Source organism: Anopheles stephensi, chromosome 3 (assembly GCF_013141755.1).
Source record: "Anopheles stephensi strain Indian chromosome 3, UCI_ANSTEP_V1.0, whole genome shotgun sequence".
Lineage (NCBI taxonomy): Eukaryota > Metazoa > Arthropoda > Insecta > Diptera > Culicidae > Anopheles > Anopheles stephensi.
Genome location: NC_050203.1, coordinates 24,645,711 through 24,670,564, shown reverse-complemented (window position 1 = coordinate 24,670,564; position 24,854 = coordinate 24,645,711). Strand labels below are relative to the sequence as shown.

Below are 24,854 nucleotides of genomic sequence, written 5' to 3'. Positions count from 1 at the left end.
CACGCAAGACACGGCCATGGAAGGAACAATAGTGAGCTCTGGTTCTTCAGAATCATAAGACCAGTGTCTGTGCTACAACAGATGAACCACCAGATGGCCAAGTTGGAGATTAAAAGACAGTTATCCAGTTATAGCGGGAAAGAGAAACAGAAAACCTCAGCGAGCAACATTGGATTAATTCACCGTCCTAACCCCTTTTTCTTCGACTAGGAAAAAGAAGTAAAAACCTTCAACTAAGTCCTGCCCAGTCCAACTCCAGCCACCGTGAGCAAATTCCCAGTGCAAGCAGAAGTTCTGACAACTTAAAACCACACCACGACCTAATGTTCCCACACCTCGGTGTCGATGCATTAAAAATGTATGTCCGCTCGAGGTTTTTTTTTTGGGCACTCGAAACTCGGTGGCAAGTATTGCTTCGGTGTGTGACTCTCGGTGGGACCATCAATTTGTCATCTTTCGCTGGCGCGAACGTTTTGCGGCCAATCGGATGAAATGTGCCCTTGGGGAGTTGAGGACCTGTGGGTGAGCGGACGCGGTAAAGGTTGTTCAAACATGGCCCGCTGGTGGTAAGATTTTTCTTTCGTCCATTGCCTTTGTTAAGCGGGTTAAGAGCCGGTCACACCCACCACGGAAATCGGTTGTCGGTTTTAAACTTTTTCTTGTAACTTCTTCTCCCAGAAGTTTGTCTCTTCTCCCGACCAAACTCTTACACATTTACCCGGGTTGTTTTGCACGGTGCAGCCTTGTGGTCGTTTTAAATGGTGCTCATTTAACTAAAAATGTTCGGAGAATTCGGTTCTTTTTTTCTGCTTTCCTGTTGCCGGCTCAACGTTACATTCTGCATTCCAGAAAGTGTTTGTGAGAAGTTTGCCCTGCTGTGTTCGTCGGGCAGCTTCCAGCTTCGTTGCTGCTTTCATCCGGTTCACCGGTACCAGAATCGGACCGAGAGTTAAGCTAGCCGACGACAAAGTTTTATCGTCGTTCGGCAACCGGGGGTCGTTTCCCGGGGCGTCTGTCACAACAATTACAGCATCAACTACAACTGTTTGTGATTGTCGGCATATTGGCATATCGGGTGGTAAGTTTTCCACAAATGGGAAGGTGAACGGGAGCGGGTTGGTTTTGCTAGTTTTTGGGGATGGCTTTTCTTGGCAAGTCTTGGCACGTGCTGGAAAAGACAGTGAAATTGATCCTTTCAATTATGCTCTGTCTAGCGGATGAATGTTGAGGAAGTTTACACGTTGGGGCAAAGTATTTCTAGCGATGGATGGTTAAGACGAGTAGCGATGCATTTTTTCACCAATTCTTATAATTCCTGAACTGAAAAAGTAAACTTTAAATTTACAATGAACCGACTTAGAAAATATTTGAAGTGCTATGCGTGTTACTTTCTAATACAGTTCCATAATAAATATCATTAATGGGATGAGTTGTTGGTTTTGCCCTAAGCTCAGACATGTCAATGATCTTTCTTGAAAACTTTTTATGCAAGATAACGAGAGACATTTTCATGAAATTTCCTATTTCCTTTTTGATAATTTTTTAAAGTATGGGTTCTTTTCGTTTTCATTATTTTATCTTACTTTTTCGCATATTCTCTAATTGTTTAATTTGTTTAATTATTCTCACCTATTTTCTGTTTTTTATCCTATTTTTTTATTTATTTATTTTTGGTTTTGATTTGTTTGTTGTTTTGTTTATTTTATTATTTTCATGTTAAATCAATGTTTGTTGAAATATTTTATCAATTATTGTTTTTCACATTTTTCTATTATAAAAAACAAGGATTATTTTTTATTAGTTTATTTATTTTATTACAACTTAAAAACACATCCTCTTCCATTTATTAAAATATTCTTCCACAATCTGAATTATATGTCGCATCTGCGTTACGAAAGCAAACAGTAACGTCCTTGCCATTCTCCTCAACCAATCCTGTCACCCGTCACATTTCCAGTTCTTGACCTGCAGCTAGGGGAAGAAAAATTTCCACTCATTTGCATAGGTATCGGTTAACATCGAGCGGGAAGCTCATGCAGTCCTGCATTCTGTTTGTAACTGGCATTTGAGACCCTTAAACGGACTTAGCACAAGCTTGACCAACTAACATCACAATCAATTATGAGCCCATTTCGTCCTGGCACAGGTGACGTCGCCGCATACACTGGCAGGTTGAGTGTTGACATAGTGACACAGGTTGACATGCGGTTCCTTAGCTGCGTGGAACGCTACAACACTTTCTTAAATAGGTTACGTACACGTAAGACAGCACATCAATCACGCTTAACGCATTCGGACGCTCGAATGAATGAGTTGCCCCCGAAAAGTGAACCGAATTCACTCGTAAGGAAATGAAAACGAAGTGTTAAAATAAAATTATGTTATTGATAAAACGGATTAAGATTGTTGTTCCCTTTGTTTTGGCGTCCTGTAAGTTCCACCTAGTAGCACCACGTTCTATTAGGTTCGCAGCGATACCAGAAAACCATCTCAAACGACCGGAAACATTCCACAACGGAAAAGTGGAAGGAAATTTGTTAACGATCCGAGGATTAGCCTCGTTAGGAAAAGTGGCCGTGTACGTTCGAGTGGCCGAAGTAAATGGTTAGCCCGTTCGGTTTGCGCTTTTCCGTTTTCACTGAGCAACGATTGCTTCAAACGAGCATGAAACTAATAGTTCACCGCCGGGTTTGCCTGGGCACAGGGCCGGAAACATATTTCCCTTTATCGCTTCCCCATTATCACTGCCTACGCGAAAGTGTGCCAATGCGAATGTGCCTAATGGACAGGTGAATACGCAACGGTGAGCATAATGGAGCGGGTATGTTTTCGTGGAAACTGTACAATGGACACGTGTTTTGGCAGTGGGCGTCCAAATGGGTTGAAATTGTGTGTTATGTTGTCATTCGTTTTGCGTTCGTTGGTTGTTTTTCTACCGCTGCTGGTGCTGTGGGCAGTTCAAAGTGATACATCATTTCGGGCGCTTTGAAACGGTGTCGGATGGAGCCGGAAATTTGATTGTATCATGCAAATGAGGCAAATTATTTCATTACAGTTGGGGGGCGGTTTGTGAAGGATTATTTGGAAATGCTATCAATGCCTGTTGGTTGGATACTGGAATTCGGGATTTATACAGCTTATGAATGTAGGAGGTTTAAGATTTTTAACCGAATTCTTACTTAAATGTACTCTATTTTAAGACAAACTGTTAAAGTGAAAATAAGTAATGAAAAGAACATCGAAACAATCCTTGAATATGAGATCAAAATCAGGAACTTTCGTTTGCTAGCAATAAATTACCCTTAAAGCAATTGCATCCTTTAATACTATCTTAATCAGAGCATGTTATCTTCATTGTTTTCTCTCTACATTTTCTTTCCCCTCGATCCGGCTTACTATCCGGATGCTTTCTGTTTCAGATGGTGAACCGATCAAACTTCCGGATAATTTGGAGAGTTTACCCCGGGCAGACCATTTCCCAACCCAACGACACCGGTGGAATACCAATGAGGTAAGTAAACGAGTAAAGTCTGACGAAGCAATGCTAGCTCAAACTGCACAGATCTTATCGACAGCAGTGTTTTTTTCGAGTGAGCGAGTCGATTGTCAACTAAAAACGCTGTGTTTATTGTAGGTTTTTTTCGGGATGTTTACAGCTATTTTCATCCTTAAAGTTGTTTAAAGAACTTTAGAAGGAAGCAATATTTTTGAAGGCATATTCTGCTTACTAATATTATTTACGGCCAGAGAAACCTTTCTTGTGAGAAGTAAATATCTTAAAAAGAGTCACAAAATGCAGCTCAGACGCAAGTTTGTGGTCTTTAATAATAGGACAAAAAAACCAAAATCTTCAAAACTTACCCAACCCACCGCAAGTAACCAAGGATTGTGTTGCTTTTCTTTCCACACTTTTGTTTACCTTACCGGCCACAGCCCAAGACGTCGTGTGGTCGATAAAGCGGTACCCTGAAGGTGTTTAATATTTTCGATCGAATTGTTTTATATACACTCGCTTTATTGGATTACACACACACACCCATAGACGCTCCAAGCGTTTTGGGTTTGGCCGTGATCGGCATTATTTTACTGCCCATTTTACTTGCATCATGAGTAACGCTTTCCCGAAACTTTCGCAAGAAAAAAAAAAAACAATCGTACAGACATCTTCCGAAACTGAAATTGGTTACGGGGTTTTGCGAATCAAAGGTGGAATTGTTAACTTTGTATCCTTTTCCTGCACTATGTGTGTATGTGTGCATGTGTCCCTGTAATCCCTTTTACCTCCCACCTCCCCTCAATCTTAAGAGCTGGGTATTATTTCCACCATTTTCCTCAATGAATTCGCTTATGTGCACGTACTTGAGTCCCCTTTCGGTGGTTTGCCGTACGGAAAGATTGTTGTACGACGTCAGCATAAGTGACAGGCCGACCGGAGGGCACATTTGAGGTACCACCGCCTTATTTTTCGCTGGCGGTTCAGTAGGCATGGCAGTAGAAATAGCAAAACTTCTGACGTCTTGCCGGTGCACCGCTCTGGTTTTATGTACAATGTAGTTTGCACCCAGACGCACATCGGTGCAAGCGCTAGGCGTGGAAAATCGGGTAACGTGGTTGAGCGTGGAATCATTCAAAGCCTAACCCTTGGCAGCGCAGCACGTTCGATCGATGCTCAGCGACAGTAACAAACAGAACGTTTGCCTAAAAAAGGTTTTTTAAAATTGAATTTTGTATGGATTTTAACTGAGTCCGGTGTACCTAAAGGTGTTTTTTACAGGTCACATCATTATAAAATATGGGTGTGAGGTTTGGATTCGAAAGCCCAAATTAAAAATCAATTCCGTACAGAACGCCTGAATGTATGCAATTTTGAGAACAAATCTATGACATGGGGGTCTGTATGGGATTCGGGCATTATAATTTAGTAAAACAGGAATAATTGGGACTTGTATGAGTTTCTTACATAATTAATTTAGTATTGTGCACCAGTCTTATACATTTTATTTCCTGATGTACTGTTAATGTCCTTGCTAAAAATAAATGCATTGTAAATGAGTGTTAGACTAGGAATTGTTTGTTGCACTATTGATAATTTCTATTGAGTACAAATATTTTATTCGTCATTGTGCAACAAACGTTCGAAACGTTAGCACGTGTGGTGGCCCTTGCATACAGGTTTACTGATGAGCAAAAAGCAGAAGCGACTCACTATTCTAGCCAGCGCTTCACTGTGCTCCGATGCATGCCCCCATCAAACTGGAAGGTCGGGATGGGTGGTGGCCGAAGTAAATAGCCTTCGGGGGTCGTTTGGTGTTTCGCGGTCGGGTGGAAAATCACCTTCCATCCCGTTGCTCCTGACCACCGCACGGTACTCGGGGCGTGAAGAGGGTTGTTGATTTTATATCCGGGTGAACTACGGAACGTTCACCCACTCAAGCACATAGTGCTCGGGCCGGGACGCTTAGTGGGAAAAAAGGTGCGAGAAACATAAACGAAACCTCAAAATTTGAAACCCATCCCACCACGTGCTGGGGGAGAAGGCTTTGGATGCGGAGGCTTATTTGCGCGAGCCGAGCCGGAAAATGTGTGTACGCGAGCAATAATAAACTCTTGCCAAAGGATTACTAGCCGACAGCTAGCATTGAGTGCGGGGGTGGACCGTGCCGAGGACCTATGGCTCAGCCCTAGTTCCTGTTTTCCAACTGTTTAGACAGTGAATTGAACGTGCTCCGATAGACAATCCTGCCAATAATAAGTGTCCCCTCGTTCGGGTAACGAGGTGTGTAGCCGCCCGTACAATGAATGACCGGCTAGCCCGTGCCACCATTCCGAGTTTAGGTCCGAAACGTTGGTTCGCACTTATGCAACCGGTCACTGGCACGCGAAACCGGTCAAGATAGTACTGAGTTCGGGAAGGGGGGGGGGTAGGGGGGTTTGCCCGTTCCCATGGGGGGATGATGATGTGTGGTTTAATTTTGTGTCCATCGCACTTCGTCCAGCGGTACGGGTCGCGCTGTTCGTGCCCTGAGGGCTTCGGGAGAAGTTCCGTTGAGCTTCCGGTTTCCCGGTGGTGATAAAATTCATATTTTATAACCTCATTTAGGCGGTGCGTTTCATTAGGTTTTGTGGAAAGGGTTCGGAAGGAATTCTGGTCCAAGTTTACCTTTGCACTTGGATAGGTCCAGTCAAGCCTTGCTTTAGGATATTCGTATGTTTGCGGAAGTGCATTACAATTATATTAATATTCCTTTATTTTTACATGTTTAATTTAAACAACATAGCAATAAAAACTATCCTTTATAGATTTATCCAATAAGTTCAGACATTAAAGTGAGACAAAAGCTATGCAAAATCCACCCAAAATACCTAGATCAATATCGAAACACCAAAACTAAGGCCCATAATCTTCCAGACAGCGTCATAAACGTCTCACGGATGGAAGAATGTTTCATTTTACAGCCCTTGAATAAGAGATCAATGTTTGTCCCTTCGGAAAAAGGAAGCAAAATATGGTGCTAGAGAAACAAGCACAAAAAAAAAACCTAACCAAATTTGTCCATTGTATCCCCATTGCTTCCCATACTTTCACCGCGCCATAGTTTACTATCCGGCTTTTCGATCGTGTTCGATTTAGTGCCAGCGCAAAGGAACAATGGAAAATCACTCGACCACAGCTTCCATGGTCCAGGGTCACCAGAGTAAACCAACACCAGACAAGCATCGATAAATATTTTGTCTTTCCCCTCTAGAGTCTAGGGGCACGACAGAAAAAAAAACCATGCCACCTTCTAGCGAAACGCCATCATAAACCGTCCTTGTTGTATGGATGGCACGGTTCAGCCTCCCAAGACGGCACACTACACCACACTTGCATCGGTGCATATGATTTTTACCCTATTTCCCCACGGGGAATGAACACAGGACGGGACCACCGTCGTGCAACAGTCACCGAAGCATCGGCTGGAAGTCGTTGAAAAATGTGGTTCAGCTTCCGGGGAACGAGGCGAAAGTTCCCATAACTCTCACTGTTTGTTTGCATACGGGACTGGCGAAAGTTATTCACGTTGGTTTCGATGGTGGTGAAGATTCATCGATAGAGGGTTTGGCCCGGTAAAACTCCTTAAACCTTAAACCACAAGCCAACCGATAAACATAATCCCATACGGTTGTGGGAATCGGGACCCGGTGAAGAAGTTCTCCGGTTGAGATGGCTTTTAGCCAACGGAGCTAGCTAGCTACGGTTGTGTGACCTTCGAAACCAAGCGTTTGGCGAGGAAAGGTTGGTGATTTTTCGATTTGTAAGAGCATCGTTTACAGTCCTGTCGATTGGTGGTTGACAAAGTTTGTCGATCGGATTTGAAGCTTTCTAATCGCTGCCAACACTTAGTGCTCAAAGTTATCCGATTAAGTGTTTTGGTTTGAATACCTGAGTGGTGTTTTTATTGGGTTATAGTTTATACATTCGATAAAAAAATAATTTCATTTGAGCATTTAAACTAATGTACAAATTTTCAACATTTTATCATCATTTTATACCGTGGTTTTACCTTCCATTTTCCATATTATCTCTTTATTTTATCTTAAAGTCCTTTATTGTTCCTCTTCTATACGGTAGGAATATATTAATTTTATCCAATTAACTATTTTGAATATTTAAAAGAATAAAAAAATCTTCTAGCCGATGTTGTATTCCACATCCTTGTTTACTTCACAAATACATAAAAACTACGCTCCAACTTCCCTGCTTAACGTCATTGTTCCATGTTTTAGGAGTAACGTATTAATTTCGCTCCACAAACGAGCTGTGTCAAAGTAAGCGGCACCACTAAACACCTTTTGCTAATTAAAATTTACACACCATAAATAACGGTAACGGTGACCAACGGTACTCGACATTTCCCGTTCACCTTTCACCACACGTGCACTAAGGCCACGTCCGTCCGGTAGAAGGTGCAGTTAATTTCGCACTTGAAGGCACTTACGAGACACCAGTTGAGCAATAGGAATGTGATTTTAATGACAGTTGGTTGGTTTTGCCGGGGACAGGTTCTTTTTTTGTTGCTGCTTGGGCCCCTGCTTTTGCCACTGATGATCCTTTTTGGTTACCGGTACGGGCACGAAGGGTCGTGTGACGGAAGCGTGAGTAAAGCGGATAATCTCTGCCAACTAAATCTAGCTCAAGCCTTCAGGGCGAGAGAACGGCACGAGACACGTCCCGAGTGTGAAAGGCTTCGGGTTAAAAGTTGTCCGAGGGGTTGTTTTGGTTTGCTGGACGAGTTGGTCCCATCGTTCCTATTTTCCGAGGTAGCAGTTCACAACTTCGGAGTCCTCTTTGGTTTTTTATGCAAACGTTGGGGGAACACTGGATGCACACAGGATGTGACCGTATGTTTAGATTGTTATGTGGTCGTTTCTTTGACCCGTTTAGAAAGGAATGGGATCCCAACGGGATGAGATTCCGTACCTGAACGAGGCAGCACGATGAGCTAAAAACCTCAAGCTGTTATGAACTTGTTAACCGTATGATAGCGTTCCGATTGTGATACAAACTAACGTCTCACTTGCAGCGCGGTCGCTTCTCGACTCCAATTAGGTTTCCCAGGTCCCAGGACTTTCATCATGATAAGCAGCCGCATCTATTCAAAGCGCATAACTTTACGAGCGCTGTTCCGTACGCGTATGAAGCCGTACTTGGTCTTTCGTTTTGGTTTGGGGGACTCGTCGGTGGGCGACGTTATGCCGGAGGAGGGTTACTTCACTCAACGAAATGAGCCTGACTTCGGTGTGTTCGCGCCAAGTGCATGTTACACTAAATGATCTCATATTCATCATCGGTCCCTGAAGAGAGGTGATGTTTCATGGCTGCACGGCTTCGAGTGTGTATGCGTGTGCCTTGCTGTTGTACTTACAACTGACTTAGAGGCGTATCGTGCACTTTTGAATCAGAGCAATGTTAGTTGTAAGAATATTGGTTGGTAAATTTTTAAATGCATTTTTAACTTTAATTCTCGTAATAATAAGGACTACCAAAAAGTAGCCAAAAAATTATATGAATTTCAATATTATCTTTTATTCCGTCCAAAATATCGAATTTTTTGAGTAAAAATAGACAGGAACTAGAATTAATTTATAAAAAAAACTCAATAATCTAAATCTGTTACGCATTGTTTGTAAGTAAAGTTACCTAATCCTTATCGTGCTTCGATTCCGAGTCGCCCAAAGCATCCTCACTGGAGAAACGTACATCTACCAACGCTAGAACCATCAACCAAAGTCGATATGTGGTAGTCAACATTACTGCTGTTGTTCGACTGTTGCCTACAGTTTAATCCTGCACTTGCCTCGCATCACAGTGGGTCGGTCGTAAAACCTCCAAACGTCAAACGATGCGAATACACACCTTCCGGTGGTCTCGTGCGGTCGACCAAAAGCCCAGCCTCGTGAGCTAGAGCGCACACAGTGACGCGAATGGCATGCAAATGAGCTTCGACAAGCCAGAAAGTGAGAAAGTCACCGTTCGCAGGAAGTCGCGTACATATGTCCAATTTCGGTATGACGCGAACGCCCATCCTGGGAGTGACGAGCGTACACGGTTTTGATGGAGATCTTGCGCTCTTGGAGGGATGCAGAACCAGGCAGCTGAAGTTGCATGTAAGAGAGCGATGAAACTTAGTGGGAAAAGGTAGGAAAAAGGGCAGGAAAGCAATAGCAAGAGAACGAGAGAAAAAAAGAAGATGAAACAAGATAAGGTAATCAACCATGCGCCTCCATTTTTTCGCCTCGCTGTATATGTACTGGAGCGGTTGGTGTGCATGGGTATGCGAATGATCACATAAAAGGGAAATATATTTCGCCGGGGCGAAAAAAGGAGTGCTGCAGGTCACGCCGGACCGCTTTGGCTTATCCTACATCGGCCCCCATCTCGACCCTATACCTCGACGCATGGAACGTCGGAACGGTGAAAGTTTAGTTCCGAATTAAGTTATTCTAATTTGATCGTAAAAATACACGAAATTGAAATGGTTTTTTTTTTCGCTGGTGTTGTTGTTGTTGCGCCGTTCACTCTATCGGGGCATAAAATTCGGTAAAATATGTGCCGCGTGTGGCCGCGTGTGGTACGCGAAGGTTACGAGGGAACACACGGGAAGCCAGAGATATAAAAAGGAAGCTAATGTTGAAAGAGAAATCCATTCCTCATCGTAAGTAAAAAAAAAAACGGAATGAAACAGAAAAGAGAAAGCAATAGGAAGGAGTGAAAGGGGAAGCAAAAGCACTCGCACAAAAGCAGTGTATAGTGTATGAGCAAAGTGGATATGATTGTGTGGTTTTCCCGTAAGAGGTTTTCATGGCTAAACATTCTTTTATTTGCAATACACCTTCTTCCTTTTGGGGCACCGGTCTGTTTTTCTCACCCCTTCAGCTCACCGGAAGTCTCACCAGAAAAAGGGTATGAAGTGGAAAATTGAATGACCACGTACTGTTTATGATAGTACATTGCTTTTCCTTCCAACTCCTTCGCTTACTCGGAAAGAAAAGCCAGTGCGAGAAAACTCACGTTTAGCTGTTGTGCTGCGCTCAGTCCTAAACTTCGGTGTTCGGTTTTTTTTCTTCATCGGTGGTGGTCTGTTAAAGTTTTTCGTTTGATGCTGTCGAGTTTTTCAGTTTCGTGTGTTTATGTGTATGTGGAATTCAGTGTTTCGGGAAGCAAACCACTCGTTTGATCGGTAAAATAGGGGTTTAAAAAAAAGAGAATATCCAATTTTTTAAAGACAAGTTGGACGAGTTGAAAGAACATCAACTTTTTCGTTGGCGTGGTCCTTTGCAAACGTAAATAATTTAGTGCATGGGAAAACTATTGAGGGGGGTACACACACACAGAAAAACGCTGGGAAAACCTCCGACCACGATAGTTTGTTTTTCAGGGTTGAGTATTTCAGACAAAGGACTTCCTCGGGCCAGATATGAGGAACGAGATAGAACGAACATGTCTGGACACTGATGCTGTGGTTCCCTGTTGAGGAAACGACGTGTTCAGGATGAAAGAATCTCCCGTACGATCAGATAAAAGGCAAGCGAATGTTTTGCAAAATGACCGAGCTGTTTGACGATACAACGCCATCCAGACGTCGAAAAAGCTCGAAAAATATGAAACGACAGAAAAAGAAAGCTCACTCACAGAGCGACAGAAGCTCCATAAATTTGCACCAAAACAAAAAGAAAGGTTAATTTCATCTTCTCCTCACTCCCTTCGAATATTTCTCTCTCTCTCTCTCTCTCGCTCTGTTGTCCGTCAAGTACTGCATACTTTAAGCTTCACCATGTATTCCCGATTTTTCTCACGAGCAAGTGGTCAGAATTCGTCCTTTCGCCTCGCATCGTCCCATGTTTTGAAGCGTACATTAAGTGATTTTTGGTTCAACTTCGTAAACACCCGAATGAATTATTGGCTTCTTGGCTAATAGTTTTTGTTGTTGCTTCTTTAAGATTCCGTTTCCGTTTTCCCGTATGCTGCTGGTTGTGTGTTGCGTTTCCCCAAGCGCACTCATCTTATCTCATTTGGTCGTTGTGTTTCAGATGGACATTTATTTGCAATTTTTAGCTGGCGTCGCTTGTTGTTGCGCGCGAGTTCCCATTTCGTTGCCAAACGAAATGGAAGGAATATGGAATAGAAATGGAGCAGCAGCAAAAAAAAGCACACTCTCCTCTCGTTTCTTAGGTCGAGTGAGGTGAATTATGTCTTAATTTATGGCCAGCTCCTCGCATACACCGGACCCCGTGTCCTCACGACTGTGACACTCTGGTACGGTGAGGGAGCAAAGCAAGTTTTTCTTTGGATTTGACCTCGGACGGCGATAGGCACCCAGAGGGTAGGCGATTTTCCATCGGGCGATTTGTGGGGGCCACTACATAATGTCCACACGGAATGGGCCGATTTTTATGGACGACGTGAGGTGCTTTATTTGCTTCGTTCTGTCTTGGACCAATGCATGGACAAACAGACGTTCTAGAATCGGGACTTAGGACCAGTCGGGTCCAGTTATCGTCTCGTGTTTGTCTGACCGCTCGATATAATAGAACAGCATATCGCTGGGACCGTTTTGCTACGGTTATGTTCAAGACGATTCATTTCTTGCTGTCATCAAGGCCATGGGAGAGCTCATGAGCTCGTGAAAACCAGCAGTCGGAGAGCGGGAAAAATAATCTAGGAAAATGGATATAAATATGGGGACACATTAAAATAAATTTCACCTACCTACGGGTGCATCTACCAGGGCCACGAATATCAAAGGTTTGGTAAGGGCTCAACACAGGCTGTACATGATGTACAAGACGGATAGCGCAAGGCCACACATTGCAAGTGTCTTTGAGAACGACAGAACGACTGCTAGATTAGCATTGGATTAGTGAGGTGGTGTCCAACGATGGTGTGGAATGGTGTTATTCAAGAGAGGAAAAGGGTAAGGAATTGTGTAAAAGGACGTTGTCCAGTACATTTATGTAGGTGTAGGTCATAATTGCCATCGCTTTGGGACATTTAAAAGGGATTTCAACTGCACAAACTGGAAGGTTAAGAATTTGCATCTAGACTGTGCCTTGGAATGCTGGCCCGGAGTTGGGTGGCTGTAATTTGCTTTACAGCTTGTAAGTTAATCTTTTCAAGTGTATAGAGAGCGATTTCAGGGTTGTATGCCGCTGTGGCTTTTGATTTACCTCAGAAATCTAAGGACTTGTCTAGCTTGACAATCATGAGGCATGTTGGAAGCTGTTCAATATCTTTAAGAATTTGATTACTAAATAATCATTTGCTGAGTGATTTTTTGTTAATTAATTGTTTATTTGCAGATAAAGACTCATTGAAGGTATCAACATTTTAAAACAAGTTTCAAACGGTCCATCAATTTCTTTTGATTTGTTAAATGCGCCGTAAAGTATGCAATCTGCCAAGCGTAGATTCTAGAGCTTGTTTTAAATTGCATATTTTTGATCACTTACTAGTGCAAAGACTATCGGAAGCTTTTCGTATCTTTACCTAAAAATCCTCAGATTCATAAAACGATTGAAATAAACTTATTAAATGGTTTGTACTAGGCTCCCACTCTCTTCTAGAACTACTCTTGACTGTGTGAGCCTAGCCAGCCCATGTTCAAGACCGTCCATAAAACAATGGACAAAATGTACCATGGATGAACTTCTACGCCCCAACCCCCGGACCGGCCAGTACGGTGTTGATAATGAACGTTTAATGAACACGTATCATTGTTTTGGTAATAATTTATCGCTCGCCTGGCTCATAATTGACCTCAATGGTCCGATGCAAAATTTATGAACTTGACGGCGCGTTCTCGTTACTCTACCCGTTTACGCTAGATGAAAAAAGGCGAGCGTCTATGCGAGCTTCCCAAGGATGGAGTTTTCCCGTTTATCGGTAAATCTCTTTTCTAGTGCTGGGTCGAGATCAAGGCTGAGGCTATGCAGCCATCGTAACAGACTCTCCACGAACGGATCAGCCGTGTAGTTAGAGGATACAACCAAAACAAAAAAGGTAGTAGTAGTGTGAAGGAATGCAAAACAAAAGCGAAAAAAAGCATCCCATGTCCCCAGCAGAGTAACGATGAAGCACCGAAACAGGAACAGGATGCCGCCCGGTTGTGTGGAAAATTTACAACGTGCAAACCGGATGTGCAACTTGATTTTTATCAAAATTCTCATTATGTAATAAATAAAGTTTGCCCGTTTTTGGGCTGTCGTTCGCTTCGTTCGCCGGCGTCCTGACGGTGTGGAGACATCACGGGAGCGCTTCACAGTAGGACCGCCGAGGACGCTACTCGGTTCGTAAGCGAAGAGAGGGTTAGATTTGGCGACAAGATATGTCAGCACCACGGTGGTGACTTCCTGCCACCCATGGAACCAAGTGCATCCTACAGGTCAGTGGTCTTGGCGCTAGATTCCAGCCGAACGAACCCATCCTTCCGGGAGTGAGTTTAGCTGTTTTTTTAGGTTTTCCACCATCTCGCGTCCTATGTCTCGTGTAGTAGGCTACTAGGCAGTAGAAACATTTTCTGTACCATCCATTCACTTTATCTTTTGCTTGAGTGTGAAGCACCAAAAAAAAAACCTTCTCCAATTTTGTGTCGGGTTTCATTTTCACGTCGTGGAGGATGTGTACGTTTTTATTTTTTTCTCATTTCGGTATGAATATGTGGCTTGTTCGGTACCGAACACTCTAGTCCAAAGCGTAAATGTGAGTTGGTTGAGAAGCGGTTTTTGTTGTGGTGTTTTTGGAACACATTTGGGTTTTTTTGAGTGTGTGGCTTCAATGTTTCTCACAGTGGCTTGTTGAGAAGATGGGATGCCTTTTTTTGGGGCTCCTTTTCCGGTCTTCTTTGGACTGGTGTTAGGAGTGCAGACAGTGGCGTTAGGATGGAAAGAGCTTTACGGAGATGAAATTTATACGACTTGATGTCGTCACAGCAAGCAACAAACTTGCATGTGGTGAATGGATATATTTTTTATTACTGGCAGCCGGTAGTTCTTTTCATACACATACATGCCGTGAAATATTTTATCCTAAATGCATGGCTTGTTATAAAGTGAAGAACAAGTGATTCAATACGTTACCCATAAAAAAACAAAAAATACAAAACGGTGTGTGGCCACCTAGGACCTCGACTGTCATATCTAAGAGGCTTTGTGTAAAGGGCTTCGTGTTAGGAGTCTATTATGAAGCGATTCGCCGAAAAGAGACCCGTTAAGGAGCTTTGCTAATCGATGATAAAAGGACCTAAGACATCATCATCTTTCCGGTTATATTTAGCCATCCGATAAGGATCTCGCTGAATGTGGCCTTTTCTCAAATATCAGTTCTATCTACATTCTACTAAGTCTCCGAGATGCTTGATTGACTGCGGACTTGAAACAGGCATCTGAACGTATTGCGACTTTGCGAGAAAACATAGATTTAACATCAAATAAGTAAAGGTATCTGTCAAGATTGATTAAACACCTAATTAACTTCAATTCCTAGTGCTCTGTAGAAGTCCCTCATCTGTGTAGCTGGGTTGCCAGAAATGTAGGCAGTGGCCATAGCAGTTTCGTACATCTTAAAGTTCTTCCTGCATGTACGATGATACTAGAATGTAGAATGGGCATTGTGACAAGGGTCTCAGCTGGAGTTTTATTGTGTTAATTCTAGCCTTAATAGTAAGTACAAGTAGATGAGATAGATTGCATATACAGATCGATTTCTTTGGTGGTCTTTTCTGGTTATTTTGGAAACCAGACTAAATGTAGAGGAAATAGGCGGTATTTATCCCTTCGGTTGGCTTACTTATCAAATCTCCGCTATTAGCAAATTATTCTTAAACAATTGTGTAATGTAATAGGATTTCTTAACAGTTTTCCATTTATTTTGTAGACCCCTCCGTTATAAAAATGTCTTAATAATCTCTTATTGGCTCGTTGTTCATCAACCCAAAATCTAACGTAATCGACCTATAACGTTATACTCACTCAGTCCACAAGCCCGGGACACAGCTCCTTTGCTCTTTCCCATTAATTTATTAAGACATTCTGAAGCAAATCTGTTCTGACGGAAGTATTCGGCCGCGAATCACGATAAATGGTCATAAATTAGTGCCGATTAGCACGCGGCTAGCCGCTAACGGCCAGGTCCAAAAATACTGACGACCAATAGAAACAGACCCCTTGGGGGAGGTAAAGGCACACGGAGTTCATACTTTCCAAAGCACACTCCCACCCACCCAAATAAGGCGTGAGATGGATGGAAAGCTAAAAGCGAAACGGAAAACAGGAAAAATTAATCACTCTACCGGGCCGCTTTAGCAGCACGTACCGACGGTGTGTATCGGAGATTGGACGAAATTTTTCCGGCAGGTCCGCAAGTTTATGGTGCGCTACTTTTAGCTACAATTTCGATCAAAGACGGCCTCTCCAAAACGGTGGCTTGTTTTAAAGAAAGTTCAAGGAAAATTAGAACTCCCTCCTGCTCTTTGCGTCTAATTTTAGTAGTTTTGGTTCAACAGCTAAAAAACAAATGAGGCTCTATTTTTTTGCTTCGTTTTGTTTCGGTAAAACCACCAAACAATTTTGCCATTCGGATCGGTAAGCGGAGTGTAGCCGAAAGCAACACCACGCATACAGAATGACTCCAACGCACGGCAGGAAGGCTTAGTGCAATGGTTGTAATTTTTATGGGCTTTTGCGATAATTATCGTGGCGGAAGAAGAAATGGCCCGACATGGACCAACCAAAGCTCCGGGCGGGTTCCCTTTCACGCCTTCCGGACGGGCTCCGGTGTGCTGATCTTGGATAAAGTGATTAAATTGATTTCGATAAGCCGTCAAAGTGAAAGGTGTGTGAGTGTGGGGAAAATGAAAATCGGTCGTACTTTTTTCCCGGTGGTACCACACTGACGCGTAGCTGCTTTATCGCGCCCTCGACTCGCTCGATGTGAATGCCACTTTGTGGGTACAAATTGGAGGTTTGGTTCGAGAAGTGCGTGGTGCTGGTATTTACATAATTTCGTTACGATTATTTGCCGATAAGTGATAATTAGCAATGCCATGCAATAACTGCACGACTGCACGATTTTTTGGTGAATGGTCAACAACAAAAGCGGCCATAAGCTTAAGTGTTCTTGCCTCTGATAAAGACTTATCGCCGTGAAAGTGTGTTTCGTTGTTTCGATAGGCTTCGGAGGGGACTTAATCAATTCGGGAGGCTTATTTTGAGCGGTCTGTTTGATATCGGTGACCGTAAAGAATTGATTTAATTTTTCCTCTCTATTGCATAGGAAAATTTTCACCGGCATGATGAGAAAAGTCACGAACAATTTCTTGATCAAACAGCTCATTAGAATTCATGCCTGTTCGCCAACGGAATTAGAAGTGCAAATGACAAAATCAGGCCACTGGAGGTGATGTCTCTTTCTACTTCATAAGAGAGATATAGAAAAAGACAGCCTAGTTTGTTGAATTCTGCACGGTGTGCATTAAAATTCAACTGACCCGAGATGATTTGGTGCATTTGCAATTGAGCTCTGTTTTTTATACCGATCAAAAATGCAGCGTCAAATCGTTCTTTTGGGTCGAACCGAAATCGTTTCCCTTATTGAAACAGAGCATTAGCTCCCGGAAGTAGAGCAAGAAAAGAGAAGAACATTTTCGTGGGGCACATTCATTTTGAGTTCGAGAGGCAAGATAATCATTTATCTCGATTGATTTTTGTCTTGCACTCTTTAATCACACGGAAGCGCATAAAATATTTGCCCGAAGCATTCTGCTCAGCTCCCCATGCAAGGGCCCGAGTGTGCAAACACACCCAAACCGGGAGAGAAATAAAATGTTGGAATGGTCTTTTCCGTGCACATTTACAAGACACCCGGCCGACCGAAGTACGAGCGAGAAGTGAACGGTGTGGAAAATTCGCCAAATGGTCTCCGTCCCGTGATCGAGGTGAATGGGTTGGAAAATGAGAATGGGTCTTTTCTTTTCGCTCCGTGCCGTTCGGCTTACCTACCGAACGGATGGGCTCGCTTTATCAGATTTATAAAATCCATAAAAACAATAATACGGTTTTAATATAATCATACATTAAATTTTATAGGACATCATTCAGTGTGTTATTATGTGCGAATGCGAGCCAGACAATCGGAGGAACAGGGCTTTTGTACCATTCTTCTCCTAGCTTAAGGGAAAGGATGAAGCATGTCCCTTTCGGAGCTGAATTCTATCGACGCCAGACACACTGTGGTCTAGGAAAAGGCATAGGAACGTACCTCCGTGCTTGCTCCACCGTAACCACGAACCGCTCGGAAGGTGCATCGGAGGTGAAGCTATGAGACTATTCCTCTCGGGAAGCCAAATTGTTATGGCTGTTGTTTGGCTATTATTATTTGTCGTACAGGCATTTCGTACATCGTGCTGGCTTTCACTTTGGGGGAGAATGGAAAAATAGGTTGGAAGGAAGAATTTGTTGATGCCAATAGAGCACATCCACCAGAGCACCGATGGTGCGTGTGTGTGTTCCATCGCAAACGGTCAGCTTGCTTTCCATGCACGTTCGATAGCAAGCGATTACATGATTTATATTAGTGTTATTTTATTGTTCTTCAAAGTGTGTAGCTCTTTTGGAACGGTGGAGGGTTACTCTGAAGAGGGATGAGTCCAAGGGTAGTAGTAATTCTGGAGACAGTAAGGAGACATCTTACTGTACACCTTGGGTTGTGTAATCGAAGTGTATGTGATTGGAATGGTTCAATTTAATATACATTGGCTCTACGCTCTACAGGCAATGCGATTGAAGTAATGGAGAATTGAAGTGAGTGGGAAAAGTCTAGTAAAAGATTATCCCTTTAAAGTTCTTTTAGTTAACGTTTGAGTTAAAACAAACAACATTGCAGTAAAAATAATGATGGGTGGCCCGGTAGTAGAGTCAACAACGGCACTGGTCTTTACAAGGCAGAACGGGGGTTCAAATTCCATCCGGACCGCTCCCCCGTAGCGTGGACTGACTATTCAACAAAGCGGTATCATTAAGTCTAGTAAACCAGAATTGCTAGGCTTAAGAAGACGTTAATTCTAAATTAGATCTTGCAGTAAATTCAATTGTATTCTCATGCAATCAAGAATACAATCGAATCGTACAATTTAAATAATACAGAAGGTTGTATATCCAAAAGACTCATTCTTGAGCTTCCTTTGAGCTTCAAGTTGGAAGATCCATGAGCTTAATGGGCGTTCAAGTTCCTATGCAAGTATGGCTTTTTTCCTGATATATTCATCGTTACATATCCTCGTCCTGTTTTCAGTTTTTTCATGATCCCTTAGGATTTCTGAGTAACACGATACAGCTGACGTAGTATAACGATACAGCTGATGTAATAGGAAGTTTTTCAAGTCTTTTATACTGTTAGAACAAAATATAGTAAGATTTATTTTAGAGGAACAACTATCAAAATTCAACATTTACTATCGTCTAGGAAAATTATCAATGTATATAAAATGATTTTTTACAGATTCTGCAGGATATGTAGGAAAATCCAAAGAAAAGTCCCGTATTGTTACAGACCATTTAAAAGATTCTTTATGCTCAAGTAACGCATCCCGAGGATGCTGTTTGCTCTTTCTCATATCCCGAAAATTAAATTAAACTACTCTCTGCTCAAGCACCATTTACTTATCCGATTGCATTACACGACCGACTGGCACCAGTTGTAAGCTTTACAGCAGCTTTGTAAGCGAAAAAGCCAATCCCAAACATACATGATTTTCCTGCAGGATAAACGCTCTCACGCTTACGCGAGGTTAGTAAGGAAGTTTGAACAGGAAAATAACAACATGCTCATTGCATTCAATTTATCCGATTGAAATCGTTGCAACATGCTCGCTGAACGTTTCAAACACTACCCGTTCGTCGACATTCACATTTGCATTGCGTTCATTGGCCGCGGCAAAACATTACTTCAGGTTTGTGCAAGAAAGATTGTCGTTTGCATCTCATTAGCTAGACGCGACTCGCAACAGACAGCAACAAGCGGTAAGGCAAGAATTCGCAAGACCATCATTTTCGTTTGGTTTGGGTTTTTGGGGGGGTTGGCGAGATTGAATTTTATGCTTACATAGTTGAGCGTGTGCATCAGTAAAATGTCGTTGCCCGGAATTGGTTACTTTTTGGCACAAGGGGAATGCTGTCGGAACTAGGCCACCAAAGCCCACAAAGCTTTTCTTTGTGTGAAAAGGGCATTCAATTCCTTTCAGGAAACATTTTCCCGGAACACTTTCTTACGTGCTTACGAGGGCTAACATTAAATTTATTCCATTTGCTAGGCCTTTTCGGAGGGCTTTTTCCTGTTTGCCCAAAAACTGCAACACAAAGGTATCCTTAACTGGGGAAAGGGTTTCTCGGTATTTTTTTCCTATAGCGATAAAGAAGTACGAATCAGTAACTATGCACCACAAGGTGGGCTTGGGTTTGTTGGGCGCACAATCGTGCCCTTGGCCAAGCACGATTCTTATCGGAAGCGGTACGATGCTTCCCACGCCCATCCACGAGCAGCGAGCTGGAAAAATGCAGGAAACTCGCGCAATAGCTTTTGCCTCGGCGTGTCTGTAGCCGGGGTTTCTTCCTGCCCATTCGAGGCAGGTTCCAGAAAATAGGACGACCAAAGCAAAGGGATAGAATGCATAAATTTAACCTCAGCACACCGGTACGCCCGCCCGCCCTGGCATAATCGAAAACTAGCCGAGATAATTAGATAAACGAGAGAAGGAACGAAGAAAAGCATACGCCTTCGAGGAAAACAGGCGGCCTAGAATGAGGGAAAAAAGCGTGCACAGACAGCGAATAACCACATCACAAGGTAGGCACGGTTTTGGTGGTGTTGATCCGGTCGGGCTGATCACTCAAACCAAAAAATGGAACACCAACGAGAGCTTCGGAAAAGCTTTCGAACTGCTTGGTTGGTGCGGGAAAAAACATTCCCCCGTGCCGAGGACGACGGAGGCGAAAACCCGAACGTGAGCAGGAGGCATTTCGTGCCTGACAGCACAGCAGCAGCAAAAAAGGCAGCGACTCCGAAGGCTTCATATAGATAACGTGGGTGCGAACGGGATGGTTCGAGAACGAGATAGAGCTGGATGTTTTCCAGCTCGGGTCGAAAAAAGGGCAGCTATCGTGGGAAAAACGGCTGACAGCGACCGACGAAACGAGACGACCGTGGACGACCGGAATGCCTGATAACGACTGACGACGAACATAGTCGCCAGTCCCGGGCTAAGCTGGGACGTGTTCATCGTCTCGTCTTTATCGCCCCAAGCTCGCAGAAGGAAAAACGAAAAAATAACCCGAGGTGGTAGGAAAACAACAAAATAAAACATCTCCAATTAGGGTGGTTTTTTTGAGGGAGGGGGATACCAGTGTTGTTGAGATGTTGTTGCGCGGGTGTAGCGTGAGAAAATGTGTTTGGTGTACGATATCGTGCTGCTATGGGGGTGGATGCTTTTTTGGGGTGGATGCCGAAGCAGGATGGCACTAGGTGCTTACAGGCGAGATACGGGAACACCCGAATAAAAGCTGTACCTGCGTGGTAACTGTTTTCCATTCGGTGTGTGTGTGGGTGGCTGGATCCAAGGATCGCACCGAACGAGCAGAGCTCCCTTTTTTGATGAGAGCGTTAACGGCAGCGGTTGGCGGATGCGATGCGAATGGGTAGGTTGGGGAAACTTTTCACAAAATTGAATGTTTCGTACATGCTTTTGCCTTTTTGCTGATTGCGATCGTGGATGGTGCGTGGTTTTTCTGGGTAAATTGAATGCTTCAGCATGAGACGAACCGAGTCGTGCATGAGATGCGAAAATTGATGAATGGCACATAATAGTTCTTTGAAGTGCAGTTTACGCTGTTGGGGAGTTTGAGCAGATTGTGAAATAAATCTATGGTTTTGTAAAAAATCTATGATTTGAAGAATTATGTGATGTGTGTACAAATAAATTTTATCAAGCATGATTGCACATGAAGGAAAAAAAAGTGTAAAGCTATTACTGAGCTTTATATTGAAAAACTTTAAGTGCATCGAGGTCTTGTAATTTCTACTAGTTACTGAAATTGTTTACCCATTTAAAAAAACTAGCCATTTTTATGATACAATTATTACCTTTCATTCTTTTTTCTACTTCTTAAATACGAAAACTCTTCACTAAACTTTTACATTCCTTCCTTCTTGCAGGAAATAGCGGCCATCCTAATCAGCTTCGATAAACATTCCGAATGGCAGTCGAAGGAGGTTAAAACGAGGTAAGTTTTTAAAGCTGTCTACATACATACCCGGCCAAGCCGAGCTCCCCACGTTCAACCTTCAAAACATAAAGCTTGAACAAATTAATAATAAAAACCGAGCGAGACATGGTTCACCCTTGCCGTCGTAAAGCTCCGCCCCAGGCAAGAATAAAGAATATGTCGCGACTCGTTCGCCCACTGTCATTGAGAGAGTATTTTAGGGGGGGGGGGTTCATATACCCGGGGGGAAAAGCATAAACGAGGATATTCATAAATTTATCCACCCCGAGTCTCCAGTGTACCTCTACTGAACGCCCGAATGAAGACGGCCCATCTTTTCCGTTAACGGTTTGTGTCGCGAAAAACATGGTAAACGGTTTATGATGATTTTCTTACCGTAAGACCGTAAAAAAAGGAGAGACACCGTTCAACACGCAAGGACACGCTAGTTGGGGGAGACTTCGCTAGACAGGTGGCACAATAAACGACTCACTCATCATCTTGGGACATCTTGTTCGGTGTCCAGGACAGCTTTTTTTTTGCTGTCAGGTGCCTGGCCTCTCCAGGGAAGATTTATTCTCACCAAACACATATTAATTTAAGTTTATCACAACTCTCATCCAGCCAGCATTCAACAGCCGAGGATCAGAGCCCTCTCGAGGGACTCGAAATCGCACGTTTATCCTCACTCGCAGTGAGAAAACTCGGTTTCGGGGTGCCAGAAGAATATTATTACCCATCACGTGCCACACTCCAACGGCTACGGGAAGATACCTATTTATGATTATTGTGTGATGTAATTTTAAACATTTTATTTCCCAAAACACTGGGATCCTACAAGCGATGAGCTTCGTTCGAGTTGATGTTGTTGTTCGGTGTGACACCGTACCGTCCGTTGCCTTATCGTTCGTGATGAGGTGTAAATAAACGATGCCCCCCCCAAAAAAACTCACCCACAAACACACACACACACTAGTCCGAGTTACCCCAAAAAACGGTATCGAATGGTTTATTGGGTGTTTGCATTAGGTCGCAAATTTATTGCTCGGTCCCTTTTTTACAGCTGACGTAGGGCTTACACGTTCCTACTGGCTGGACGCGCGAATGAGGTGCACGTGGTCATTTTTCGGTTTGGGGTGTACAACTGACACCGGCACAGGGATTTAGTGAGCTGTATATGGGGGCGACCTAGTTTTTCGTTGACCGATAAGGTTTCCTTCTTTCGCATTCAGGGGACGAGCATCTGTGGCTGTTGACTTTAATGTTGCTCTTCATAAGTCAATGTTATGAATGGTAGCTGTGTGTGGGGGATTTAGATAATGTAAAATCGGCAGAAAAGCTTATCGGCTGATGTTTTAACACGTTACTCCAGTTTGAATTGGTAATAGGAGGACATTCATCTTGGTGTTAAATATGATAATTACAATATAGGATTTATGAAACGAAATATGTTTTTTCACCTACAATTCTGTTTATTAAATTTACATGAAGAATTATCCGAAGACCGAGTAGAAAAAAAAATTGAATAAGGGTTGAAACATGCAGACTGTTTAAAGAAGCGTTACGAAGCGTTACTTTGGGTGTCATTTGCTGTTCCGTTAAGGCTGAGTGCTGTTTAGACCCTGATTGTTTCAATTCGATCAATTATTCGTAATTATTTTTAATAAAAATTTTAAAGAAAGGTCTTTAGAAAATTAAATAAGATCTACAACCTGACAAAATAAAAAAAGATTTAATTTTAAAAACTAGGCAAAGTAATCAACAAATGATAAAAGCTTACCAATACTACCTGAAATATTTTCTAAATTTCTTTAAAAAAATTCTCTCAATTGTTTTATCGTTCAAACCTGTTCGAACATCATCTTAATTGACGCTCATAAACTTCCTTCCTAATTTATTAAACTGTTCCCTCGCTTCCAAAACGCTACAGGTTTTCCATTCAACAATCAACAAACAGCCAGCAATCGAGAATGATTGGCCGGCGGAACAATTACTCAAAACTGGAATGCAACCGAACGTCCTTTGCCAGTCCTTTGAACGCTTTCACTGTACGGTGCTTTCGAACCGCACCGAACCGAAGCACCATCGCACGGCCATGTTCGCGAACGGCCAGCATGCACTTTTGCCGCGAATTAATTAAGGATTCGCAAGGGAAAGCGTAGGGAAAGTTTCAAACGCATTCCAACGCTTCCGACCGAAGTTCGCCTCGTTCGAAGTTAGGTTCCAAACACTCTGTGTGTGTGCGTACGTGTGTGTGTATCAGAGTGTGGGATAGGAAAGTGCATTGCTAAAAGGTAATTTATATCCTTTGGCGCGTTTAGAAATCCTGCTTCCTCAGTATGCGTGTGTGTGTGTTCACCGTGATTTGCTCCACGCGTCTGGCAACCAGAGAAGCCGCACAAGCGGAGGAAAACTATGCCTAACCGACGCACAACTCCAGCCACACGTAGGTGGCTTCTTTCGCTAGTCGCAAATAAACTGTCGCGTTGGTGTTTTCGCGAGTGCGTCTGTTCTTGAGCGTGGTACCGTACCGAACCGGTTGCCGGGTTGGGAAAAATATGTGAGAAGTTAATTATTCGCTTCCATTCGCGAACCCCGGAAGTGTGGCTTGCGAAGAACGCCCCAGAACGTACAGACGCCGGCCGGGTAGTGCGCTCGGTAGTGCTCGGGATCGGAAATTTATTAGCATCGCTGATAAAGCTAGTTGGCTTTTTCACATCGTTTGACAAATAAATTGGGTTAAGCTAGTTAGCCGACCTAATGTATGCAATAGTTTTGCGTGTAAAGCGATGCTCTACGTCTTGTTGAAAAATAGTACAACACTTTCCGGCCACCCCGTTGTGTGGGGTTGATTAACGCCGCGAAGCTAGATGAAGATAGCAGTTGGCTGGCTGAAGAAGTAATTAAACGGAAGGCCCCTTCGTATGAGGGGTGTAATTATAACAGCTAGTTGCCTTCTTTTCCTCCCATCTTTGAAGGGTGTTTAAACAACTGCTTCGCCAACTGAGAGCTGAAGCCCCTTTGTGGGACCTATTTGTCTCCGGAAGAATTAAACCTCATAA

At 43.1% G+C, this 24,854-nt stretch overlaps 1 protein-coding gene across 15 annotated transcripts in view; it reads left to right on the top strand.

Moving 5' to 3' along the window:
* The window catches only part of LOC118511369, a 183,343-nt gene that overhangs the window by 140,487 nt on the left and 18,002 nt on the right, over positions 1 to 24,854 (top strand). For all 15 annotated transcript variants that reach the window (XM_036054353.1, XM_036054352.1, XM_036054354.1 and 12 more), the window contains 2 exons: positions 3,420 to 3,511; positions 21,743 to 21,810. In XM_036054353.1, coding sequence (XP_035910246.1) covers positions 3,420 to 3,511; positions 21,743 to 21,810 — 160 coding nt within the window. The remainder of the gene's footprint in view (positions 1 to 3,419; positions 3,512 to 21,742; positions 21,811 to 24,854) is intronic.